Below are 24,768 nucleotides of genomic sequence, written 5' to 3'. Positions count from 1 at the left end.
ATTATTAAACTGCATGATCACATGCTGTCTTTTCACCAGAGATGCAAATCTCATTTAATGGATATAACAAGCAATGCCAACATATATAGCTATTTCACAGTTTGTTCTTTATATCCTTGCTGGTCAATGTGTGATTACAGGCCTTGTCTACCCAACATTTTCCAAGTTAATACTTGTATATTTGGATTTAAAAGTTATGGTCCCATAAAGTTAATGACTATTCTCTTGCTCTTATTTATTGCTTTCTCAGCTTACAGACCATGGGAATGTTCCTACTCCTATTTAATGCAGGTAGAACAGGTTAGCTTACATCACCATAAATTACCATTATTAAAAAGTGTTGGCTATGTGGGTATACATTCTCCACCCATGTGATCGGAATGGAGCTTCTCCATTAAACAGTGAGAGACTGAATATTTTTGCTTGCTTGCTTTTTCTTACTCTATAACCAAAGATTCCGTGTAAAGGAGATAAATGATCTGAAAATAAAGAGCAGCAAAGCCAGACAACAATAAGGAATACTGTCTTGAAAAGGAGGAACATGGTTTTATATTGCTAATGAATGCATTATTGCAACATTCTCTCTCGTACACTGTCCACACTTTAGAGAAGACGTTGATCACCTGGAAAGGATCAAAAGGTGAACTGATGAGAAACGATAAGAAATCTGGGAAGCCTCTTTCTCACTAAGATACTAAAAGAGGCTCCATGCTCTAACGTACCTAAAAGGTTGTGACGTGTCAAAATCACAGTCTTCTTAGTTTTTATTATAGTTCATAGATACAGGCAAGAAAATGATTCAGTGATGCAAGGCTTATAAGGAGAAACACTAAATTTGAATAGACAAAAAAGAAAAAAAAAACTTATCAGCCATAAAACCTCTTAATTCAAGTCAAACATAGACACAACAAAAATCAGTGTAAGTGCATGGTGAGAATAATTGGTCTAGATATAATGTGATTAGCATAATTAGCTCAAGAGAGGACTCAGACCAAGCAGTGACGTCTGCTCCCTAAGGCCAAACATTTCACCATTAGAGGATTACCTTCTGCAAATCTCTGACCATCCAAACAATTCTAAATATGCACAAGATTTCCAGAAAAAAAATCACCTCTTTCACTTGACCCACTCATAAATGAAAACAAAACAAAAATTTAAACAAGAATTGTTACAAATTATAAGAAAATAATCCAGAAACATATTCAACTAATGTGCCAGGTTTACTTCTGTGTTTGTTTGGAATTTGCTAGTGACAGACATTCAGATAAAAAAGAATGAAATCAGTAACTGCTTCAACGTAAGACACATTCTGAACAAAAATCGTAATCATGACTTAAGACCTAACACCATATTTTCTACCAAAAAGCCACTGTTCAGTATTCTTGTATTATAAGTATGTACAAGCAATTCCTGACCTATATGTCATCTACACTAATCTTTTCTCTGCCCATAGGAACAACCTGGCAACACAAGCCTTTTCACAACTCCACCCCAACAATTTCACAGCTAAAATGAATCAATTTCTAAGGTGGCTCTGTTTTGTTTAAATCAGGGAAAACAATAAAATATAAATAAATAATCTGCTGAACTGTACACATGGGTAAGAAGCAATTTCACCTTGGACAATTATACCAGCTGAGGAACTGACTCTGATAGAATGATTTGTAAAAGCAGTGGCACAATACAACCATCTCCTCAAGAATCAGCTCCAAAATCTTTCCTTATTTGTGACAAATGTATGCCACTTTCGACATCTGAACTAAAATGACGCTCCCATGTAGGTTTCTTCCACAACTCTAAGATGTGCCATCACTTCATCTGTCTACCTCTGAAGCACTAATATACTAACATAGACTTCCTAAGCATTATGATTGATATTAAAAATGGCAACCTGTAAACTACTTCAGACAAAAATCTACAGAACAATTTTATCTTTACAGAAGTAAGAACAAAATATGCAGACAAACAGGATCTACGCAGTCAAGTCTCCAGATATTATTGCAATTTTCCCAAGAAAAACATTCACAGTATCAATCTTGAAAAGCTCAAGACAACTGTTACCAGTCTGGTTATTCTCCCAGAAAAGTAGCACCTGTTAGTATAACAGTCATACTTGTTCAGACCAGGAGGATCACCTAGCTCAATGCCTCCTCTCCAACTGGCCATTAGCAGACTCTAACAGAAGAGTAAAAACACATAAAGTGATTATGTTTCTTGCATTGGAGGGGAGTTGAGGATGGATCCTTTCTATCTTCTACAGAAATGGTTCTAACAGATGCACCAAAATGTGTACGTAGTGGTGTTTGGTAATAAGAAGCACTAAGAGCTACTAGGTTCGTGTCCATGCTGCAAGTGACACACTACCCAAATCATTCCCACATTCACTTGTGCATTTTGGCAAGTATTCATGTCATTGGATATCACAAACATAAGCACAGCAGGGCTGCATCAGAGTGAAACAGCATGTTTGCAGCATTAATGAAATATTAAGACAGAATAATTATAAATCAAGGAGATCATTAAGATGCTGCCATTTCCTTTTGCCTAGGTTGGGAAGATGTCAGAATCGCAGCAAGCTGTGGAGTATCACAACAGTGACATTCTCCAGCTTCCAAGTATCTGTCATTCAGTATGCTACAACTACTATGTTAAGATACAGAAAAGTTATTTCTGATTAGTTAGCATGGAACTGCAAAGTTGTAAAAAATTAGCAAATTCAGCATAGTCTCTTTTTTAATGGAACAGAAATGACTACCATAAACTTTAAAGCGCATCACCTTAAAATCTGAAAGTGCATCATCAGAAAATAAATTATTTTCTTTCTATTTCAGATGACAGTTTGGTGTTTTGTTTGTTTGTTTGTTTTTTAATTTGGTTTGTTTTTAATGTTTTTATGTTGCAGCTTTCTATTTCAGTGTTAGTATTAAAGAATAGTAAAAAAGTATCTCTCTGTATGTTGACTCAAAGCTTTCAAAGCAATCTGGGTCTCCAGGGAAGACCCAGAGGAACAACATTCAGGTGAGGCTTTTTATGCAGACAACTTTCTTCTGGAAGCCTACTCAATTTTTGACCAAAATGATTTTAAAAATTATTAGAGTGAATGTATCCAGAGATAACTGCTTCCAGTCCTTTACCAAACAAAGCTGTACAGTGCATTAAATCTCACTGCAACCTTTGCACACTTCTAGGACACATGGTAGGTATGAAGGGGGAAAGGGTGAAAAGCAAAATGGCTGAGCTTAGGGAAGAATGGCATCAGGGCTTAGTCTGCATTCCGTAACCAAATATTTGTCATATCTGCTTCACAAGAACCAACACAGGAATGAGACACTATCAAAAAATTATGCATTTAAATGACTAATGAAGGATTCTATTTTATACCGCAGTCAGCCAGGCTGCTTATAGTAATTACATAAAAGTAGTAATGAATACGCTCTGATTTATTGTATAATGATAGATTAAAAAAAAAAAAAATTTGCCCTTTAACTGAAACAACTGATTACACTGATTTAATCATTTGCATCATATTAGCAAAAGCATATCTGCTGAACAGCACATTTAACACTGACAGTAAATTAACAGATACAGGAAAGCATAAAAGTAAAAATCAACAGTTTATAAAAAAGAAAATGTATACAATTATTAAAAAGTCATTTAATGTTTCTGTTTATAAAACTTAAGTAAGAAAATGCTAAAGCTAGGTTTTCTAAAGAAGCATTATTTTGGTCACATCACACAGTATTCTCTACTCTTGCTTGAACATACAGCAGGTTATGGCATAGTCACACATTACAAGGTCTGTAATTGGAAATACAAGTATTAGGATGTCAATACTTTAGACTTACTATAAGACAATCAATCGTGTGTTTTTTTTTTCAAAGTCCAGGAAAAATTATGTGATGTCTTCTTAAGGACTACACATCCTCAATGATCATTACAATAACATCACAGTAACTTTATATTAAGCAATGACTTTTGTAGTTTCTTTACATTTTTCCTTTTCTTTTTTTAAACAAGTTAATTCTGAAATGTTGTGTTTCTTTAAATGCAGTAAGTCAACTGCACTTAATACACAGCAACTTATGACTGTGTATAATCAATCACAGTGTACTGAATGTACCAATTTGTATAAAATGTTTCAATTAAAAAAAATGTATTCAAGAATTACATAAGAACAGCATTTGTATGGTATGAAAGCACCTTAAGTTCCCCTTATACATAGCTTTACATGTTTTTGGCAAGTGTTCTTGGATGAAAACAGTGTACAAAGTTGTTGACATGTCCAGATCCAGCAATAATTAAGCACACACCCATGTGCTTTGATGAACCAGTCTCTGGAGTAGAGAGAGGAAGAAGTGGCCAAGAAAACAAAAGTACAGACCAGAAAGAAAGGTCTAGAACTAGCAGGACAAAACTTTGTGGATGTTGCTGTATGGAAACATGGGGGGGGAAAAAAACGAATAGCAGACATGAGTATGAGAAAAAAAGCAAAGAGAAGGATATTTCAAAATGACAGCTTCCCATAATCTTTATTTTTCTCTTCCACAAATGCACTCCTCCCAGTAGAGATCTGGACACTCAGGCAGAAGATACAGTGCCCCGGGATGTTTTTATTTAGCCTCATGGAGAAGCCCTGTGACACTTCAGGAGTGTCTGTGAATGAGACTAATCTGAAGCCACAGATTCCTATGCAATGCAGTAATTTTAGAAACCCACATAAATTCCTGTGGAAACTTCAGTCTGCATCAGAGTTGAATGTCCTACCAAGAGAAGCAATTGTGGAGTTCATTATGTTTTTCTTACAATATGCTCATCAAAAAGATTAGAAATGTAAAATTAAGTGACACAGCACAGACAAGCAAACAAATGTGATCTTTTCTCCTTCTATATTGGAAATACTTTACTATAGTCAAATTGCAAGCATTACCAACCATTTTTGAAACTTAACTAATGAACATATTAATAAATACGATCATTTGTGAAATTTCAGGTTTTATATTTATCTAATATTTACAATGTCTTCCGCATAAAGTCTGTTGGCAACAATCCCTGATCACATTTGTCCAGAATAACACAGACTGGACTAAATTAAAAGGTTCCTTGGTTTATTATATTCTTCCACCACTATGAGCAAGTATTTATAATCGTCTTCATGCATGAGTTATAAAAATCCTTTTTTCACGTTCTTTGACACATAATAATGTTGATAGTCACTTCTGAACTGCTAATTTGGAATCAGTGCAATAATTTGCTTTTAAAATAGTTGTAAACTATTACACTATTCTACACTTGTAAGAATTACATAATTTTTCAAAACAGCTATATCTTTGGCTTAGACGAGAACAAAAACATTCAAAAATAAAGATTTTTTTTTTATAAAATTAAGAACATCTGAATCCAAAGTACTACTCACTGCAATTGTTTTGAAACCTTAAAAAAAGCGTTATCTGACAAGGGAATACCAAATTTAATCACAAACCCAAAATATCTGGAATATCTTCTCTATATAGATCAACATCCAAGGAAACCATTCTAAATGTTATGATTTATTCAGAGATGTTCAATACTCTTTTTATTTGCTGAGAAAAAGGAAAATGGGACAGAAGCTGTGTCCCTTCAGCTGCCAGTATCAGTATCATTCTTTTCTTCTGTGCCTGATACCCACCACCTTAAAAACATTAGGGCCATCTGCTTAGAGAAGTGATACCTCAGCTCCCACAGAGCAAGATATGATATAGTTCTCCGTGTAGAAATTAAACGTGTCAGTACAGTTTGCCCTTTTTTTCTATACAGAAAGGCCATTAACCGTATGAAAGACACCTGTTAAATTTACTATTATCATTGTAAAAAATGCTCGCCTGGTTACAATCAATGTGTTTAGGATCTTTTTATTGTTGTTGCAGTGAAGCTTTGAATAATATATTTAAGGTTGGAGTCAGTAAATATTTTTGTGAGAAATTTGTTGGAAAACTGTGGGACTGAAACTTGTGTAATCTTACAGCTCTTATTACAGTCACCTTGTTACTTGTGCATGAATGACATGGAAGAGGACAAAAGTAAGACGTTGTGAGTTCTGCAAGTACTATATCTGAGCATCTGGAAAAACTGCTTGCAGATACTCTTAAAGTCCATTGGAGAAAAAAAAAATAAATCTCTTCTTACACAAACATACCTTTAAACTTTAAATTGACATCATGTAACTTAATGGTATAACTTATACCAGCACACCAGGAAAGATGGGATATACAAGCAAAGGCACTTTCTACTGTTACTACTGTGTATCTATGATTTTTTTTTTATTTTTTTTTTGATCTATAAACTCCATAAAATATCCCCTGAGGCTATAGTGCATGAAGCACAGACTACAAGAAGTGGGATTAATTTGTAAACAAGCTTATTTCATAGTTAATAGGTAAACTATATCGAATCAGAATTAAAACAAAGTCCAAATCTGTTTCTTTAATCAAGACAACCTCTTACTTGTCAGTGTTGCTTAAAAATAAAATAAAAATAATACATATTTTGCATCAATTGCAGTCCACTTTGTGCTCCAATTTCAGCAAATCTCCTGTGTAAGTCATGATCTGGACACACACAATTTAAAACTTCAGTGTTAGTTTATTACTAGTAGGATTGTTTGGAAATGCTGTATGCAACAATACAAGACCTGAATGTGTTTTAAGTATGCATTTCATTGGTAGAAAACAGTCATGGTCCAAAGATTTTCAGTGAACAGCCAAGCACTGGTATCAACAGTGTTCTGTCCCTGTGCTATCTGTGTGGGTTTACTACAGTAAGCTATAAATAAATAAATAAAATCTATAATCCCAGGTAAATCACCGCTTTCATGGGCCACTTTCAAGCTAGCATTTACTGTGATAGATGTCAGATTTACCTGGTATGCTGAGATGACACAATTTATGGTGTTTTGGAATGTAAATTTTTGTTATACACTAAGTACTGCAATATTCACTGATCTTATCCCTTTTCGGTACTTTGATTAAAAAGTAAAAGCAAAAAGGAAATACATCGAAGGAACTAATTCAGCAAATTTCAGTCACAGAAAAATTTTAGTTCATTTAAGTCCAAATCAGACATTTCAGTTTACATTCACGCTAATGAAATTCAGATAAATTACCCTGGCTGCAGGCCCACTGACTTCTGGCTGAGAAGCACACACAGCTGGATGCTTGTAAAGCAGGCAGTACACAATTTCTGCATATAGGTTAATGACTGTTCTGCGTCACCAACATATAAGAGTACAGACACTATGCCAAAGATCTCAAAAGAGCATTTTGCCTGCCTCACAAGTTTCTTATAAAAACAGGGTTTATTTTTCTGTCTGTATCAGATTACTTGATGTAAAAATCTGAAAGCATTTTGAAAAATCTCTAAAACAAGGGGGATAAGGGGAAAATTATAATCCTATTGTAAAGTGACTTAAGGTACATATTCACTTGAATTCATCACAGAGCTTTGCTGACACCAAAAGAATCAATTCTCTTCTTACTTCTCACTGCCACCATTAGTTTGGTAGTAGAATTGGTACAGACATAATGCAAACTGGGTTAAAGATCCAGCAAGCAATTTTTTTAGTATTTTTTTTCATTTCCTAGAAATGTTGCATTGTGACAAATTAATATATTTTGCTATCAGTGACATTTTCTTTGGCTACAGACTATCTTCCAAAAAGAAAGCCACAGATAAAACTAATCCGTATCTGTTGCATTCTAAAAAGGAAATGCATTCAAATTATTCTTTATGACTTGGCAAGTGTAATTCTGTTTATTTTCATCTAAAATCGAACACTAAGAAAGCCACGTCTGTACAACTGTCTTTACTGTAATAAATACAGACACCTTAATGATTACTGCCAGCACCAGGGAAGGTGCTTTCTATCAGGGAAGACAGAAAGGCCCACTTGATAACAAACACCAAGTTGAATTAGGTGACAAAACTATTTTTCAGTGATTTTAAGTTAACAGTTTTTGGAGAATTAGTCACAAAGCAGACATTTTAAACTTTAAGAAAACAGTGGGCAAAATAATTGTTGCAGTTATTCATGTTCAAACTGCGCTAAGCTAATGGTCAATAGTTAATTTGCTTTTATAGTTGGCTCAAAAATTTGCATGAGCATGTTCACGAACACTTTCACAGAAATGTATTTTCAGGTCTTTTCCCTTCCCCACCTTGAACAGGCATTGCAAAGAAAAAATAAAATGAAACAAAACTACAAAACAACAACAACAAAGGAAACTTCAAGCAACTGGAATCCACTTAACAATATAGGATTCTTGAAGCTGAAATGCAGTCCAAATCATTCATTCAATTTTAGTATCAAGATCCCTGACCCAGATTATAAATTGCATTTTAAAGAAGAAACAAGGGTCAAAATGAAGGATTATACCTAAATCCAAGGAAAAAAAAAATAAAAAAAAATAAAAATTCAACAGACTGTTTTACAATCTATGTATCAATGTTCCTGTCCAAAACTGACTTAAATTGTGTTGCAAACAGGAACTTCTGTGATAGTGCTGTGTGTTACTGAGGTTTACATTCTTCAAGTACAACATAATTTTATTCAAAACTTGCCAAATTCAGATGCAAGAAGCCCATGGTATGTTCTTAAAACACACAATAATGTTACAGATACTGCACTTTAGTTTGATACCGATATTGAGTTACAAATACTAAACTGAACCTCCCAAATGAATACTAGTACGTTCCAACAAGAAATGCTTAAAGGCAGAAAAGATTTAAAAAAAAAAAAAAAAATTTAGCCTCTTTTGCCTTTCAAAAAAATGGTGGAACTTATATGTAAAAATTACAACAGCCAAGTTTCTACAGTAATAGATTTCTTTTTTAAATCTGAAAATAAGAGCTAAGCTGTTCAAAGCTAAATATTAACTGCAAATAATTGCAAACTTACCTTCCTGTCTGTTATTTTTCCTTTTTAGCCATTTTTCAACAGTTTCCGCACTTACACTTTCTGACACAAACTCATCCAGTACCTGGGGATGAAGAGAAAGATAGGCCTTCACTTTTTCATCTGTTAAACCTGCAAGAGAAAATATTAATCGATTATGCCATTGGTATAAAATTCCCCATGTGAAACAATATACAGATGCCAGTAACAATCCACATCCTTTTGTTTAACATGCTGATTGAATACATGCCTATTTAAATAGTTTTCCTAGAGAGAATGATAGCCAATCAAATAAAACAAGTTGCCATATAATAAACAGTAGAAGCAAAATGCATGCATGTGAGATGCTTTGTATAAAAAGTACCCTGTAGGAGTACACATAAGCATTCCCTGAGAGAAATGGACAAGAAATCTGTGATATAGAACATGGATGCTGGGGCAAGTAGTGAAACAGCTTCTAAAGGAAACAGAAAACACAAACAGTTCCAAAAAACAGAAACATGCATCTAGTCAGCAGCAAACAACAAAGTCTCCACACCCAATTTTGTTGAGCAAGTGACATGAGACTAAAGCAAATGGAAAGTAAAAAGCTATTTGGGATTTTTCCTGTGAAAGCAAAAGACAATTTAAACATGGTAAGGAAGGAAAAACTAGCTATGGGCTCACGCTGGGTGTATCATAGCACAGAAAGAATAACACAAGCTCGTGCAAATGCTAGAGGCTTGCAGTCAAGAAATAATCTGGACTTCTGCTTTGGCCACTCTGAAATTATTTAGTTGCAAGTTATGCAAGAGAATATATCAGAGAACTGATAAAGAAACTCTCTTTAAGAAGGAGACAGAAGAAGGTGATCTGCAGCAAATTCAGTATTCTCACGGCAAGTGGCAGCAAAAGCAACCAAAACTCTATTATGCAACACCAAAACGAAGTGCAGCTTTTAAATACTGGAGTTAATTAAGCAACTTTCGAAAAATAAACCATTTCCACACGTGTGCTTCCAATGCCTACAAATTCAGTTATCAAAATAAATATAACTGTAGATAAAAGGGCTTTTCAATATCTGCCACAAAAACAAATCACGTCAGTACACACTTCAGAAAACAAAGCAAAAGTCAAACTCTCAAATCCCTGATACAATCATAAATAAATTACTGAATTCATAAGGTGACAATCTGATTGAACTCGCCACAAACACACCAAACAAAACCACCAGCTTCCAGGATAGGAATATGAGTGCTGAGGGTTTTCAAAGGAGAATGGGAAATGAGTGCAAATGCCCTGAGGGACTAAGGTTTGAGCTGTCCCAAAGGGAGCATACTAACTACAAAGCATTAATTAGATCCGAGGGGAAGAGAACTAACAAATGCTGTAATGACTCTAAATACTCGTCTCGTGGTGTGTGTATATAAACATAATTGTTTCAGTACAGCTGAGAAGTCACGACAGAATGCAGCCTAGGTTCAGCAGAAGAGAAAGTTCCCACCAAACAACGCTGACCTCTTTTGGAGAGCATTAATGCTCTACGAGATCAATTTTCCAACTTCATGTTTAGTACAGTCTCAGAATGTGCTGAAAAGAGCTACAGGGTATTTAAATGCTAGTCAATGACTGTAACCTTTGAGGTCTCAGACAAATATTTACTAGGAAAACACTCATGAAGCAACACCACAGCACAAACTGTGAGCCACTGCCAGCAGAGCACTGCCCACCTGCTCCACTTGCCCTGCTGCCTGCGCTGACTTCTCTTATCCACCAGAAGCTGCAGCCTACCCAGATTACCAGAGCCTCAGATATCAGTGTTCCCACTTACACACAAAATCTGCAATCTAGATCACTCAAATTAGAGAGCTAAATGAGCATCCTGATCTTCATTAGTAAAGAAGGAAGATATTCATCAGTTAGCCATCAGAAAGATAATGAAATTTATCTGCTTCTTAAGTTTGGGATGAAAAATGATCAACACAGACTTGTCACAGAATGCCAGCTAGTTCCAGGTTGTCTTTAGACTGCGAACAGATGAACACTTCTCCCTTCTATTAAGAAAAAAGGAACTGGAAAGTCTGTAAAATTAGTAATGGAAGTTCAGCACGGTTTGATTTGTCTCTGAAGTGAAAATAGCCTCTGCTTTCTAATGTGTGCAGTCTTTATTCCTTAACTTCAATGGAAACACTTGATTGAAACCTTTATGGGAGGTGTTTTTGTAATATGCCCATCAAAATCCAATGAAATGTCAATTTTGGAATAAGAGTTCAGTCCACATGTCATGGTTTTAATTGCTATTCCAGGTATCCTGCAACTCCAGCAAACTGAGGGTGAAAACTAGATTAACCTTACATGAAGAAGCGATTCATGAAGCTGTTACAAGAAATACCACAACAGTCTTTAAATTACGCTCTGTTTCACAAAAGACGCCTGTGCAGGTGTATTTTTTCAATGTCAGATTTTTAGATAGAAGCAAGCAGAATAGGATTTAAAACCAGACATAGAGGTGTTTGGTTTTGTTTGTTTGTTTGTTTGTTTGTTTTTTAATATACTACTAATAATTTAAATCTACTTTCTACATATAACACATTTATTGATCCTCCCGATCTTTAGCCTAGTTTGTTGAAAAATACTTGCTACAGCCATACCAAAAAAACAAACAAACAAACAAACAAAAAAAAACCACATGGCAAACAAAGTAGTAATAAGACACTCTAACTTCACATGTAACTTCACAAATTATTACATTAAGAAAATGCAACATTAATAGAAAATAATCCTTTAAAAGCAACTCAAACATTTTGTACACTTGTATATACTTCAAGGAAAAAGACTGTCATAAAGAAGCTTGAGTACAACAGTACAGCTGTGCATAAACAGTCATTTTATGGCATATATACCATACATTGTAATATATACATAAGAATAAGATTTAGATTTTTACATAACAATATGCATATGGTAAATGATTGACACACTTGCTCTCCATTTACAAGTTCCTGAAAACTTCTGGTACACAGATTTTTGTTAAATATTGTCAACCTCTCTATTGAACTTTTATAGTCTTTTAATCCTGAAATATGCAAAAAAAATCATTTAAGAATTATTAATAATATTTGAATGAACATGACAATGCTACTTACACCCAAATTTATGAACTAGCAGTCTATCATGGGTATTATTTACAGAAATGAAAGAAACAAACAAACCTACAAGATAATGCTAGTTATTCCTTTTTCTATTAGTAAGGTAAAGTATTGATCTTAAAGACTTTGGGTAGTAAACTTTTCTCCATCCATTCACATTAGAAACATTTAACTACTACTCCGTTCTTTTTCCCTTACCCAAAACTACTTTTGGACTAGTAGACATGGATTACTGTGTCTGCTACTTCCACAGTGCTCCATAGACTCCAGGGATGCCTTCTCTTGTTTGGAAAGGACCACAAAGTATCTAGTCAATAAAATAGATAAATAGATACGTAGAATAAAATAAAATAAAAATTAAATAAAAAGGTAGTAACAAGTTCATACTTATGTGATCAAGCAACCCAATAAAAGCTCACTTCTTTTCATGCAGCCCCTGAATGTCTCCTCTTGTATCTGGTGAAAAAGCTAAGACCCATAACCCTTGTTTCCTTCCAGACCCTAGTTCATCATACATTATTTTTGCCAGAAGCACCATTCTCCTTTCCTGGAAATGAATTTTTCCTCTGAGAGTGCTCTGGTAGTATAACAAGGACCATCATTCCACAGGGTAGAGTTCTGGCCAACAGCTTAGGATGTATCTGTTCAGAAAACACAGAATGACTGTAGTGACCTTATTTTGTCTGGAAATAAAGGGATGAATCTGACATTATGGTTGAGTATCCATTTTTTTTTTCTATCTGCACAGCTGAGCATCCACTTGTTCCATCTATACTTCAGAGTCTGCCTTCCTGATTCATCTTGTTTAATTAAACACACACACATGCACCAAACAACCTCTTGTATGCTTATTTTTAAGTGAAAAAAACATCTTTCAATGCTGTTATCTTTTTGGCACATCTTTCTAATGCCTGGTTTTATGCACACGTTAGTTATTTGTTCTGTATTTATGATAGAACAATGAAAATTATAATAAAAGTATAACACAAAAGGATACATGCGTGTCAGATAAGTACACCCTTATTTCATTTCCCTCAGAACAAATTATAGGCAAAGGAACTGCTCCACTAGGCCTATGTGCGCACCAGGTCAGCAGCTCCCAGCTTCCTGACCAGCATGTTTGTTTAGGTTCTCTTTGCAGATCTCAATTTGAAATGTTCTTTTTGGACATGCCATCTAAGCTTAAAAAGCTAATGCATATGCATGGAAAACATTAAATCAAGGCTTGCTTGGTTTTGTTCTATCCATTTCTTTGTTACCCTTGTCTGAACAGTAAGTGGAAAGACAGACTTCCTATAAATGACAGGTTTTATGCAAGTTTTTCACTTTATTGTGCTTTTGAGCTATTGTGCTCATTCAATATAAGTTGTTTATTTCAGGCTGTGTTGAACTTAAAGTTGCAAAGCTCTATAACGAGCAGAGGGCAGAAACAGCCTGCAGAGGCAATTCCTCGATCAGTGAAAAGCATTTTCACTGCCAAGGGACAGTATTATCTGGCAGTATGCTCATTCTGCGATGTTAGGAGTGGGAAGGCAGAATCAAATGACAGAAAAGAAAGAAAACAATTATGTTTACCTCAGGATTTCTATAAACTGATGCATCTTGGTCTGATGTTTTGGTGTACTCCACAAAATAGTCATGTACCTATTTTCCCACTTTGCATATGCGGTCTATCTAATTTGACACAGCTCATGCCAGACTATCAAAGTTTTGGTTTTCAAATTTGTTTTCTTTTAAAGAGCTCCTTCATCTTCAATGGAGCATGTAAAAGAGTGTTTTGTTTTACTTTCCTTCAGAGGCTAGGTTAAATGGTTTCTTTTTCTCTGAACTTAATGTTAGAAACACATGCAGTTGAAGACAGAATTATGGATTGATTTTTCCCCTTTCTTGTCTTCATAAACTAACTACAATATTGCTTCTGAACACCACAGTCTGGTAATTTCATCAGAAAATAGTCTGGTTTAATAACTATCACAATCGTTTGACTTTCTATCTCTTCATTGGCCCTGCGACAGTTACTTAAAAACATGTTCCATTTCACTAAGTAAAATGAATAAAGAAAACCTTTATCTGAAGATCATTTAGCAAGGTTAGTAGAGTTATTTAAAGAGAAATAGTTTTTTTTCATGTAGATTCTTAACTGCTACAAGAAAAGCTATTTTCATTTATTTCAACAGTGTACCAAAATTAGGTAATTGGGGCTTCAAACGCATAACTAGAACTTGGATTATTTTGCAAGTACTTCTACTAAAAGCCAAATGATAAGAATACCTCAGCACCACCAAAAACTTCCAGTATATCTGCATTTACATGTTTTAAGTGTCATACAAAGCTGGAGTAAATATTGCAGATTGCTTGATTTTCTGGTTACCTGGATCTCAAGCCTTGTCATCTACCAGTAATGCTTACATTTTATTAACTCCATCATTTCATTAGTGATAATATCAGGCACAACCTAAAAGAGCTCAGCTGAATTCACACTACAATTTCCAACTATTCAGTGGGAGATCAGTTTCATAAGTCATAAACAAAATCTGTAGTACTGAAAAGAAAGAAGAAGAAAAAGCTTAATGCTAATTATAATAACAGAAAATTAGGAAATGTTTATTGCAGCTGGGCATGCTATGCAAGGGCATCATTTTACTGTAAGATTAGTGGGTCTTCAGTTCAATGAAACTGCCTTCAAAACTGCTATCCAAAGTAAGATTTCAGATTTACTCTTTTATACTAATTTGGAAATATCAGCAAAAATATGTACGCATATCCTTTTCCAATTAAAAACAAAACAAAACAAAACACAGATACAGATAAGGCTCAAAGATTCACAAATCTACCAACCTCATTACATCTGTGAACATTTCTAATGTAAAGCTGGCCTTCCAGAGTAGCAAACTAAATTCAACACCACACCCACTGTGACAGTGGGCAAATATATTAGTCATGATGCTCTCTGCAGCAGTTTGCACACCACTTTGAAAATTAGTGTTTTTTACTGAAAGCAGGGTGTTGACCAGAATACTGACACTGACTTCCTTCTTTTCAAGATCTGAACCATGTACATCCATGAAATCAGGCACTGGATATTCTCAAAAAGAACTTAGGGTCAATATTCCATAAGGAGTCCAGAACCTTTAAAAAGAAAACAAAACCCTCTACGACTACAGAACTAAAAGGATTGGTAGTGACACAGTAACTTTTGAAGAAGACTGAAGCAAATGAAGACTGTTTCCAAATCAAATGTATATTTGTATGACCAATAAAACAATGAAGCATAACAGAGGACCCAGCTTATGGAATAGGAAGATTCATGTAATAAATCTATTCATATTTTCCTTGTTAATTACCACAGTACTCATAATTTTTGTGTTAGGGTTTAAGAGAGACAGGAACTGTAAAAACAGTCTTACATCTTGCACTCCTTTTAAGATGCAACTCTTTGGAAAATAACTGGGTATCAACACTTTAAAAAAGAAAAAAAGAAAAGAAAAAAAAGAAAAAATAGTAAGACTCACTATTAATTAAAAGAGCTTTTTGAGCAGGTGCAACAACATACACCTAAGTTAGCACCATAGAAACTCACTTTACAGGCTTAAACACTGATGGTTCTCAAAGGCAATGTTATAGGCTTATCTACACCAATAAACAGAATATGTCTAGGGTTGTTCACTCACCTCAAACTAACTGGCTTAGAACTTCCTAGATCCATATTAGTAAGTTCTCCTGACCTCCAATAATGACTATGAGGGAAAAATGAAATGTGAACACATGCAAACTGCCTGCAGGAAACCATCCCTGGCCAGGCCCTCCTCCAGAGCAATACTTGGGAACAGTCCGGGGTATCACTGTTCAGCTTTGGCCAACTCACTGCCAAGAAACTCTTCTATCCATTCAACAGTGCAGACCAAAAATTCTGGTACATAAAAATGTTCCTTTGAATTGTTTGTTTACGATCCCAGATATAGCATAGCTGGATTCCAAAAGAAACAAGATGTTCTCAAAACCTCAAGTAACAGTAATTACTCCTTGCCTTTGAGCCAGTCTCCAACAGCCTTTCTTTAAATAATAATAATGAAAACAACAATAATAATAATGCAACCAGAAAATAACCTGAAAAATCATATTTATGTTTTCTGCTTCCTTTTTTTTTTCTTCTTTTTCTGTGCAAAATATCTAAAATATTCCTTAGCTATTAGATAACCTGTGTGGTACTGAGTTGATTAAAGCCTCTAGTCTCCAACACTGAATCCATGTTGTATTGCACCCTCCTCTGAGAATAGCTTCACTGAGCTCAGTGTAAAGCAGAAACAACTGCGAATGAGCTGAAAAAATTGAAGCCTAGAGCTATGTTTCAAAATCTGCTCCATTTAGCAGCATGAGTCAGTCACATCATTAGCAATTTCTGAATTTTTTTCATTAGTGCTGTGATATTTGGCCTTTTTCTAAAGCCACTACCTTAATCAAAACCCATGACTAGGCAAAAATTTTAGTTTTCACCTAAAGTTTCTGGTCCTGCTTATAGAGGAAAACTTGAGAACAGCAAGCCTTAAGAAACAAAACAAAAAGGCAAATAAAAAGATAGCAGGTTGGGGGGAGATGGAGAGACAGAAAAGAATGGATAAGAATTGTTGAGCTGAGTGAATAATAACTATCAGGGCTCAACATTTTACCTTAGAATCGCTATGCTTATAAAGATGGCAATCAGTGCTTTCCTTAAACACTTTGCGACACTGTCTGATGGATATGGCAGACTTTTCACACAGTTAGACAGGACACAGTGTTTTGAAAACCCATTGTGAGGGTATAGATTATTTAATAGGACAAATCAAATTGATTTTAAGCATATAATGCTTTTATTAATAAAGATAGAAGGGAAAACTTTACTTTTTTAATCTGTAACTAACTTTTTTTCAATGAGACATTGGGTTATTTGTTTTTAAAATGTCTCTGCAATCAGAGGGGCCACAGAGTCACAGCAAAAATGAGCAAAGTCATAATATCTGCATATAAGTAACAAGATACTGTACCACACAAAATCTGCAAGCCAAAAAAAAACAACAACAAAACAAACAAACAAACAAACAAACAAAAAAAAAAACACAGGCAAACAAAAAACACAATAAACACTTTTCAGATAAGGTAATACCATATCTGAGACAGAAAACAGCCTTACCTCAAATACATTTTAAAATAAGCCCTAAAAATATCTGAAAATAATACAGAAAAAGTCAAGTTGAACAACAGCCTCTGCAACTTCCGCTAGTTTAAAGCACTCATGTGCCATCACTTTCTAACATAAAGATCACCTCTCCATATCTTTCTAACCAAACCAAATAAATGATATTTGTAGTCATTCTCCAAAGCATTCAAGGCATGTGTGTACATTGCCTCATTTGGATTAAGCATTAATCCCATTAAATCAATCCCTCCTTTGTTCAAAACATCAGGATTCAAAACCACAGGCACAGTCAGTTTTAGAATATCCTTTTCAAGTCAGACTTTTTATCTTAATCCATTTAAGTATACAGGAATGTAATGCAACCAAGTGCCCAAACTCTGTGAAACCTGACATTACTGGTCTGGCAAAAAAGGTACAGTCAACAACTGTAAGCAATCAGCATGCCCAAACCTTTTTCATTTTTCTTGTCTTGAAAATTTAATTCACATTTAAACTTAGCTGTGAACAGCTCCATTCAAGATTTTTGCCCCTCGTTCTCCAGCTCAGCTTGCATTGCTATGGGAAAAACAGTACACAGCTCCTGCATTCAATACTTGAAAAAACTGTATTAGCAGCAAAAAACAATAATAATGCAGTACAAAATACCACTAAATTGAAGATCTGGATATTTCTAATAGGCATACATTTGTTTCACTTCATAAAATCTATCATTAAACATTTTAAATCTTCATATAGATATGAAGAGTTAATTTTGCCAGCCTCAAATCACTGTATCAAATTGCAAGCTCTGTATCCATTTAGATCACATTTCTGTCCTCAATCAGATGCAGTCACTTGTGCAGAGGCATACGGCAGGCAGCAGCACGCTGTATAATGTTTCAGTCAGGAGACCAGCAGTCCTGCTTAAGCTTTAGAGAGAGAAAACAAAGACCAGAGCAGCCAACCGAAGCTAGAATTCTTCTATAACGAATGAATATCAATAATCACTTTATCTGGTACACTGTAATTCAAATCCCTTAGTCCTGATGAAGAAGCCATGGATGTGTCTATATGCATCTGAACGCAGCAGATGCCGAGCTATGCATGGACATACACACCAGCTTCCACAGTGGTTGCTCATGAGGCCATTTCCAGATAAGATCTGCACCTTGCAAGATTGAGCCCTAGAATCAGATTGGGACTCAGCTGGTTATGTCTTCCAAAATCCAGAGCTCAAGAACCACAAACTACTGGCAGCTCTGAGCACTGATTCACAGAACTAAGGTGAAAAGCAAAAAGCCACCTGAGTGTTTATATAATCATTTTTCATTAGCTAGAGTTAAAAAGCCTATAATCTTTCCATGGGAATTATACATAGGCTTAATGAGGTGAATAAGTGTTCCTAATTTGAATAACCATTTTTCCCAGGGTATCAATACACACTCCAAATTGTACAAATGGCATAATGCTGCACAGCACAGACAATGTTACACTGTGATACCATCCATTACCTGGATGTATGGGGCTTGTTAAAAATCTGAATATTACTTTCTTGGTTTGAGAGCAGTTTCTCCACAACTCTAATTAGCACTTCGGAATAACTGAGAGATCTGCAACAAGCTTTATTCTCCTTCCAGGTGCATGACGGGACGAAATTTTAGGATTTAATTAACACTCTCCAAAAGCTAACAAAATGAATATAGACATACTTTAGGAGTTGCAAATTGTAATTGAATTAATTTCACATCTTTGCTTGAGGAAAATGCTATATATCATCTTAAGGTTACTGATAAAAATAATTATCAACATACTTAAAAATAAAGCATCACCATGAAGTAAGTAAAAAAAGATATTTATAGACCGATAATGAACATCTCTGTATGATTTATAATTAATTGCTCATATTTATTCTCTACTCCAACACACAAAGCCAAGGTATCTTGTCTCCTACCCAAAATACACCTGACCAGTAAGACTCAAATTAACAGTGATAAGTGCCAAAATACGACTCATTCCTAACTCAATATGAAAAATGTCAGGTCATTCATGACTACCTACTACTCACCTACCTTATCTCAGGAAAGATTATATACAGCTGTGATTTAGACTGCTTATAATTATACAAAGTAAGAATACCTTAACTTTTCCCTTGAGTACAGGTGTTGGGACAAAGTTCTTAATTTATGACATTTCCAGTAATATTTTCTGGCTGATGCAATACCTTCCTCCCACCTGACACCTGATCCTGAAGTAGCCCCATATTTGAGTAAACTCTTCTGTCTCAGAAATAGCCCCATTGTCTTTACTACCAAAATTTTACTGCTGATTTTTTTTTCTTCAAATGAACTCCCACAGATAAAGTTCTGTAAATCATTTATAATATCAACTTATAATACTCTTAACTAAAATGCTACTTAACTTAGTGCACAGACAAGATCCAGCATGATGAAACCTCCTCTGAAGGACACTACATATATGCCAAGTCTCACTCATTTATTTGACTAAATAAGATACAGAGAATGTACTTCCTCTTCTTGAAAGGATCATCCTACTTAGTCTTAACAGTTACATTAGTAGACCTGTTGGGACAGTTTCGCAAGGCACAGGACTCTTCTTAAGTAAAAACTACACATAGTCAGGTAATGAGGTACATGCCAATGAGACCAGATACACGAGTGTTCTCTATTTTGGCACTACTAGGACTATATCTGCAGCAGCACAGATCAGGATATGTCTTTCTTTTTAATTCTCCTCAACCTTACCATCTGAGGAGGTTCAAATAAAAATACAGTCAACATTCTTTACAAACTGGGAAGATACAAAATCCAGAGAAAGCAATCACTTTTAGTGTGACAGTTTTTAGTTTATTTTTAGATAGTATCTTTTGAGAAAGAAACCTAGCACAACTGCATCCACAAAGGTTTGGTCTGGTTCGTGAGAAGTGAGGTCCCCCAAAATAAACCATACCAGCCCAACTAAGGCATTTTTAAAAACATAATATCTAAAATAAAATGTAAAGAAAATATATCTCTGTTACTTAAAAATTATGTATTTCACATATTCTCTAACTGCGGTAACAAACAGGCCCACCGAGTATTTGAATATTCAGAAGTCTTCATAGAGGATGCAGGCTGTGAAGTAGCATTCTTACCAGATCTAAAACTTAGCCATGGTGTTCTTAGGTTCATTTGTATTAAAGAAGACAGAAAGCACTGTCAAGATCCTGCACTCTTGATTAACACAAAATGTGTAATCTGTTAGTTTACATTCAGCACAATAATTTGAAGTCTTAAGTGGTGAATACCTTTTAAAAAGACATCTAATTTATATATATATATATATATATATATATTCAAGCTGTAAAAGAGTTTAGCATGTTTCCCAGATAATCTCTTCAGGTTTATAATGATGGCTGTACCCATTTTCTAATTCCAGCATCAACTTTTCTTATTTCAACTTCTATCCGTTTGTTTTTTTGTTTTGTTTGGTTGTTTATATTTTGGCTATTAGCTTAAAAGTGTTTTCATCATTAGATGCATGATGAAAAAGTGTTTTCATCATGTCTTTGCAAAGGTACTGCTAGTCTGAATGAGTAATACCTATCATTTTTACAAAGCGAAACAGGCTCCCTTTTCTAAATTATAATATTTAGAGCATTTCACAATTCTGAAGTGGTTTAACTCCAACTATTCATATACACTATCTCACAGTAGTTTCTGGAAAGTCTCTAAACTAATTCAAGCACCTTGATCAAATTTCAATATTTGCAAAAAGAAAGCAAGTTTTAAAAATAAAAACTTCTATAAGTCTCAAAAAAACAACTTCTGTGACAGGGATTCTAATTTTACCACTTGAATGTTAAAGACTACAAGACAGTCTCCCCTGATCCCCACCAGAAGTGATGCAACTTCAACTGACATTAAAAATTAAAGCAAACGTATTAAATTCTTGTCTAGGGAAAAGAAAGCACAACTTCAGGCTTAAGTATTAGAAGTTAAGCACTGACAACATCCAACTGTCAGAAAAAAAATAAATAATAATAAAACGTTACAAACTCCAATTCATATAAAACACAATAAAGGAAAAGCAATATTTTCCTTTTCTACCACCCCTTATTTTTTCAGCTGAACAAATAAACCGAAGAAAAGATTATTTTTCAGGGGTGATAGCTCTGCTGATTTTTATGGTGATGGATATAATGATATCTCCACATTAGTAAACTATGGCCTGGGAAAAGCAGTGTAATTTCAGATATTTAAATGAATATGCTACTGAAGTAAAAAAGGCTTGAAGTGATAATTAAATACTATGTTACATATGCTTTTACATTAGACACAAGGACATATTGTGCAACCCTTGCTTGCATTGGTGAATACTTACTTATAGGAGTATTCTTGCTGACGTCAATGAGACTACTTATGTGCGCAAGAGCTCACTAACACGTAGAGTTGTGCAACAGAGCTCCAAACATGTTTCATTCCACACATTGTTGCAAGCTTTTTTCCTCAACCACAAGTTTTTGCCTAATAATGTTAATAATGTTATTTCATTAATGTTGTTCAGAAAAGCATGTGAGAACATACAACTTGTTCGGTGGTATCTGACATTACCGAGTATTTCAGTTAAACACCAAATCACAGCCACACAAGAATCACAGAAGCACCAAGGCTGGCAGACACCTCTAGAGATTGCCTAAGCCACCCCCCTGCTCAAGCACGGTCAGCTACAGCATTTTGCCCAGGGCCACGACCAGATGGGTTTTGAATGGATGAAATGAACGAAGAGTCTCCAAGGACAGAGGTTCCATGACTTCTTTGGGCAGCCTGTGCTGGGACTTGGTCACCCTCACACTGAAAAGAGTGTTTTCCTGTGTTCAGGTGCAATTACCTGTGTTTCAATTTGTACCAACTGCCTCTCGTCCTATCACTGGGCACCACTGAAAAGAGCCTGCCTCCATCTGTTTCAGTTTCCACCACAGCTGTTTATGCACATGGATAAGATCCCCCTGATTCTTCCCAAGGCTGACCAGTCCCAGTCCCAGTCCCAACCATCCTCATGGGCCTTCATTGTGTCCCCTAGTGTGTTCATGACTCTCTTGTACAGAGGAGCCCAGATGTGTCTCAGCAGTGCTGAGAAGGATCACCTCCCCTGACCGGCTTGCAATGCTCTTCCTAAGCCCCAAGATGCTGTTGTTGGCCTTTTTTGCTGGAAGAACACACTGCTTGTTCAGCTTCAAAAGAAATTACTTCAGAACAGCCAGCTAGGAATTACAGGATCCAGTCCTTCAGAGATTCCTGCTTCCTAGCAGGTTAAATAAATGGAATTACCATCTACTGACTTGGGTGTTAACATGGCAGAACAAAAAACAACATGTGGGGTTGGCTGCTTTTCCAGAAGCTTCCACTCTACAACCTTCTACTCAGAACTCATCTAGCAAAACATCTTCTATTAATAATGTTTCAGATTCAAGTAATCTATTTGTTACTGCTTTAACATTCTCCTGTGGCACTCGTAGTAAAATAAAGTTGCACTTTTTCAATTAGGTGCCTAGTTTTTATTATGAAGCTTAAGAAAATACCAAAGAATTCAAGGCTAGTTTCAGAAATTAAAAATGAGCAGCTGCATCTTTTCCCTGTCCTCCTCCCCGTCATCATCTCCCCACCCTCTTTTGTTTGTTTTGGAGACAGTGTAGCTCACTACAACATGTTCACCTCCAAAAATCAGCCTTAGAAGAAAAATAAAAAAAATAATAAAAAAATCGACAGAGCAGAAGTGAAAGGAAAACAGAAGAGATGGGAACTACGAACTTATGAGAACTTGAGGACTCAACAACAACAAAAAAGGCTCTTCAAGCATCCTGTGAATGCAGGAAAATAAAATGCTCTGCATTGCACCTTTGCTATAATGACTTACATAAACGCTTTTCACAGGCAAGGATAACAAAGTACTCATTGAGGAAAAAAAAACATTTCACATTTCAGTATAACTCAGCTTTGTAATAACTTGATTTTACCTAAAGACTACTTAGATGTGACCATCTCCCACATTCAGAAAATACTTTAAAACTATAAAGATGCCCATATAAGACAGTCTAATGCAGGAAATTAAGGTACATTTCAACAGTACTGATCATAAATTTTCACTTTAGTGTGTTAAGGTGCTGGGAACTGCGATTCAGATTTCTGCCTGGCATGCTAACCAACTCTAAGTCTTCTTCTTAGACTGTAATGACCCATTACAGTATCATATAACGACAGAAATTCTAAAAACAAAGCTGAAAACCACATTGATAACATAAACAGATTGATCTGCTGTCAAAACCATCCAGTTTTGATGTGTTTTTTTTTGATGGCTGTGTCATAAGATATCCAATAAGTGAAGTAAACAAAAATAAAACAATTTCAAAATTTGTTATTAGACAAATTAAAGAGATTTAGCAAATTGGTAACTTTTCAACTTTTTTCAACTCTTTCATATAACTCTGGGAAGGCATTCAACTTCTGTATGCTTGAGAATATAAATTTCTGTACAATTCAGTTTACCTGACAATGGCATGAAGGATCTGGAGAAAAAGTCAGTACACCCAGATAACTAAAAAGTGCCTCTGTGTTGTGCTGCAGGAAAAATGGCATCATGAGTTCTTTCAAGGATATTGCATCAAAGATAAAAAGCAGTCATAGACAACAATATGTTCCTGTTTCTCCTTTAGCACCACTGATGCGTTACTTTACAGAATAACAGCTTAGTTTTTGGTGAGCAGCAGTTTTGCGTACTTAATAGCAGTGGCACCTTGCTGCACATGTTCCTTTGTTAGCTAACAAACACACCAGACATTTATACTCACACAAAGCCCCAGCCTGGCTTTCCAGTAAACAAGCAATCCCGTAATGCTTATGTTCAAATGACAGTGATATACATACTGTAATTTGCAAGATATTCAAAATATACAAATATTAAAGTTAGTAAATACACAAAGGATTTTAATAAACTGAGTGTACTCAGCATGGCAACGGCCGATGAAATCTTAATCTGCATGAGGTTTTAATTGTGAGGGCTAGAGAGTAGCAAAAGGAATGAAGGCAAGCAATTAGTGATAGACGGGCTCTAGAGGATATTGAAACAGGTTTACAGTGTGCCATCTGCAACCACTCTTTAATACTGACAAAACAGGCAGAGTAAAGTTGGGAGAAAGCACAAGGAAAAGATGAAGTAAATTTCAGGGGCTTAAAAAGTTAAGCAAAAAAGTTAAGCTTTTTTTGCCACAGTCAAAGTTAATCCTATCCACCTGCATGATTAATGTTGGCACAAAAAGTAGCTAGTGGGCATAAACAACCAGGGTTGGGGAAGGCAAAGGCACATTCTCTTCCTAAAGAACCAGCGTCCAGCTACACTGCTTTGCAGCCATTGTGAAATTACAGCCTAAAACTGAGAAAAATGAAAGTGTGCCAGTTGACAGGCCAGAGAGCTACACTTTAACTTTGCAAATATGCCACATAGAGAAAAATACCTTCAATACAATAAACAAGTAACTGGCATCACAAATCATTTTACATAAGTCC

General features: G+C 35.3%; 1 protein-coding gene across 1 annotated transcript in view; it reads right to left on the bottom strand.

The window, feature by feature from the left end:
- The window catches only part of PDE10A (phosphodiesterase 10A), a 185,749-nt gene that overhangs the window by 102,272 nt on the left and 58,709 nt on the right, over positions 1–24,768 (bottom strand). The window contains exon 2 of the mRNA XM_084285121.1: positions 8,930–9,058. Within this exon, the coding sequence (XP_084141247.1) occupies positions 8,930–9,058 (129 nt within the window). The remainder of the gene's footprint in view (positions 1–8,929; positions 9,059–24,768) is intronic.

Source organism: Netta rufina, assembly GCF_964035555.1.
Source record: "Netta rufina genome assembly, chromosome: 3".
NCBI classification, from domain to species: Eukaryota; Metazoa; Chordata; class Aves; order Anseriformes; family Anatidae; genus Netta; species Netta rufina.
The sequence above is the reverse complement of the archived record's forward strand: the minus strand, read 5'-3'. Positions and strand labels throughout refer to the sequence as shown.